The sequence below is a fragment of the Quercus suber genome, unplaced genomic scaffold (assembly GCF_002906115.3).
Source record: "Quercus suber isolate HL8 unplaced genomic scaffold, Cork oak 2.0 scaffold_45, whole genome shotgun sequence".
Taxonomy (NCBI): Eukaryota; Viridiplantae; Streptophyta; class Magnoliopsida; order Fagales; family Fagaceae; genus Quercus; species Quercus suber.
In genome coordinates this window covers 1,355,422-1,357,864 of record NW_027069510.1, presented here as the reverse complement: position 1 = coordinate 1,357,864, position 2,443 = coordinate 1,355,422, and the positions used below count along the sequence as shown (strand labels likewise).

The 2,443-nt window shown below is 39.7% G+C and overlaps 1 protein-coding gene across 1 annotated transcript; it reads right to left on the bottom strand.

The window, feature by feature from the left end:
- Positions 1-266: 266 nt before the first annotated feature.
- Positions 267-1,552, bottom strand: LOC112019574 (uncharacterized). Its single transcript, XM_024052093.1, has 2 exons — positions 874-1,552; positions 267-790 (listed from the first exon to the last, which is right to left on the bottom strand). Exons 1-2 carry the CDS (start codon positions 1,550-1,552, stop codon positions 267-269), a joined length of 1,203 nt encoding a protein of 400 aa, XP_023907861.1.
- Positions 1,553-2,443: the final 891 nt, after the last annotated feature.

Sequence of the window (2,443 nt, the reverse complement as noted above, 5' to 3'; positions counted from 1 at the left end):
CACAAGGAGCAGGATAGATTCAAAGACAATATAATTAAACAAAAATTTGGGTAAAGAAGAAAAATATTTTTGCTTGGTGATTGTTAACAAGAATAATAATAAAAATTGATTTAAATCAATAATGTAAATACCAGGGCATCGGGATGTTTCCCTATATTGATATGAAATTCTTTGTTTTTTTTTTTTTGAAGAGGAAATGTTGATTTCATTTCATAAGAGAAAGGATTTACAACAAGGGAAGTACATGCAAAACCAGCAAAACAAAATTAAGGAGGGTTGTAATAGCGCAGATGCTGGAGCAGGGGAGGGGGCATTCCAATCCAAACTTGTGAGGTACCAGAGGACCTTGCAAAGGCAGCAAGGTTGTGGGCGTCCCTGTTACAATCCCTTTTCAGGTGCTGCAGTTTCCAGCAGCAAAAATGGTCAAGAGAGAGAAGGATACCATGGAGAATGTGGCCAAACTCCCCACCAAGCTGCTTAGAGTTGATGGACTGGACAATGTTTAGGGCATCCAATTCAATAATGATCTTGGAAACTTGGATTTCTTGAGCGAGAAGGATGCCATTCTCGATTGCAATGGCTTCAACAGCTTCAATGGGGTAACAAGCCTGCAGTAGTTTGCACATGGCAGCCATAACCCGACCATTGGAGTCATGGATAATAACTCCAATGTTTGAGGGCCTACCATCCTCAGAGGAGGCCCCATCCACGTTAATTTTGTAGTAGCCCGGTGGGGGAGGGGTCCAAGAGGAGGCTTGGGATTTAGGAGGGATAGTAGACGAGATTGCACCTTTATAGTCCGCAGCAAGTCTGATGGTAGAGCCCCAAATTTGATGAGGTAGCGAGGAGTATGAGTCATGTACTATTGGTTACGATTAAGCCAGAGTAGCCAGGCAGTGATCAGGAAAGATTCAAGGTCATGTGTGGAGCCTTTGGACAAAATCTGAAGAGCAAGGCTCGAGAAATCCCAAGAGCTATTTACAAGGTCAATGGGGCAATTTTTCCAGTAACCCCAGACAGATCGTGGAATGTCACAGCGAAAGAGGGCATGACTAGTACATTCAAGACATTGATCACATATAGGGCAGTAGCCATCTGTATTCACTCCCCGGATTCTGAGGTTTTGCATCGTAGGCAAAGCATTCATACAGCATCTCCAAGCGAAAATCCTAACCTTGGCTAGAATATTAAGGTGCCACATTTTTCTCCAAAGGGGGGAGCACGAATTACCAGAAGAACTTTCACCACTAAGGGATGGTTCAGCTATTGAAAGTGCAATGTAATAGGCACTTTTAACAGTGAACATACCCTTTTTGTTGCCAATCCAGATCATCTTATCATCAGGGAGAGAGAAGTTGAGTGGCATATTAAGGATAGTGCTAGCCTCAAAAGGGAGAAAGGTTCTTCTCACCAAGTCAGCATTCCAGCACTTAGTGTCAGGATCAATGAGAGCAGAAACCATGGGAAAGTCATCAAAGTTGTGCGGCAATGGGGAAATGACTTTGTAAGTGGATGGAGTGGGCATCCACCTATCTTCCCAAACGTGGATCATTTTTCCATTCCCAACACGCCATCTAGTACCCTTTTTAATGACTTCAATGCTGCCGTGAATACTTCGCCATGCAAATGAAGGGTTGCAGCCAAGCTTGGAGTTAAGAAGATCAGAAGAGGATATGAAATTCTTTGTGATCTAAGAAATTATATATTTCATAATTGATTGTTCTTATACAATTAAAAACTTATGATTCGGTTGAACTGAAACAATTTAAGAACGCATGATAACCTTGATTAATAATGCGGTTAGAAAAGTTTTCAGAAAAACCCATTCGCTTTAAAACCTGATTTCTATTTGAAACAATTAGAAATTCATCTAAACAATAAGAAAAACATGATTGAACTTATTGAAAGCATGAAAGAACTAATACATCAAAAGAAATCTAATTGACCAATCAAATATGTCGTTGATAAAATCCTAGAAAGAATCACATTGAATATTCATACCATATAGAAGAAACATAACCCCTAACCCTAGCAAAGAGTTTAGGCTGCCATTAGAGAAAGGAAAATACAAGGTTTTCTCTGCCCAAAATTCGTTCTCACAGCCTCCCCTCAAAACCCTAATGTCTAAGTGTCCAAAGAAAAATAAAACTTTTACTATATTAATTTCCGTCCAGGTTTACAGCAGTAACTTGTGAGTTAATTTCAGCCTTTAAAAATTGAGAATTTTAAAAATCTCAAAACTGGAAAATTGTAGATATTTAAGTCACAGTTCCAACCCATCTGGCCTTGTGTCAATTGGATTTTTGAGGAGAAAGATACACCCAAAATACTGATCAGTGCTCAAATCAGATTTTTCCTTTTCAAATTCTGCCTCTTTGATTTCTTTCCTTACTTGAAGCTTCCAATCATGCTAGACAATCCAAGCACTCCAGCTGCACCTCCT

Coding starts and splice junctions, on each gene's coding strand:
- LOC112019574 (XM_024052093.1), bottom strand. CDS start 1,552: ATGATCCACGTTTGGGAAGATAGGTGGATGCCCACTCCATCCACTTAC. Junction 791..873: donor CTGGCTACTCTGGCTTAATC/GTAACCAATAGT, acceptor CGGACTATAAAG/GTGCAATCTCGTCTACTATC.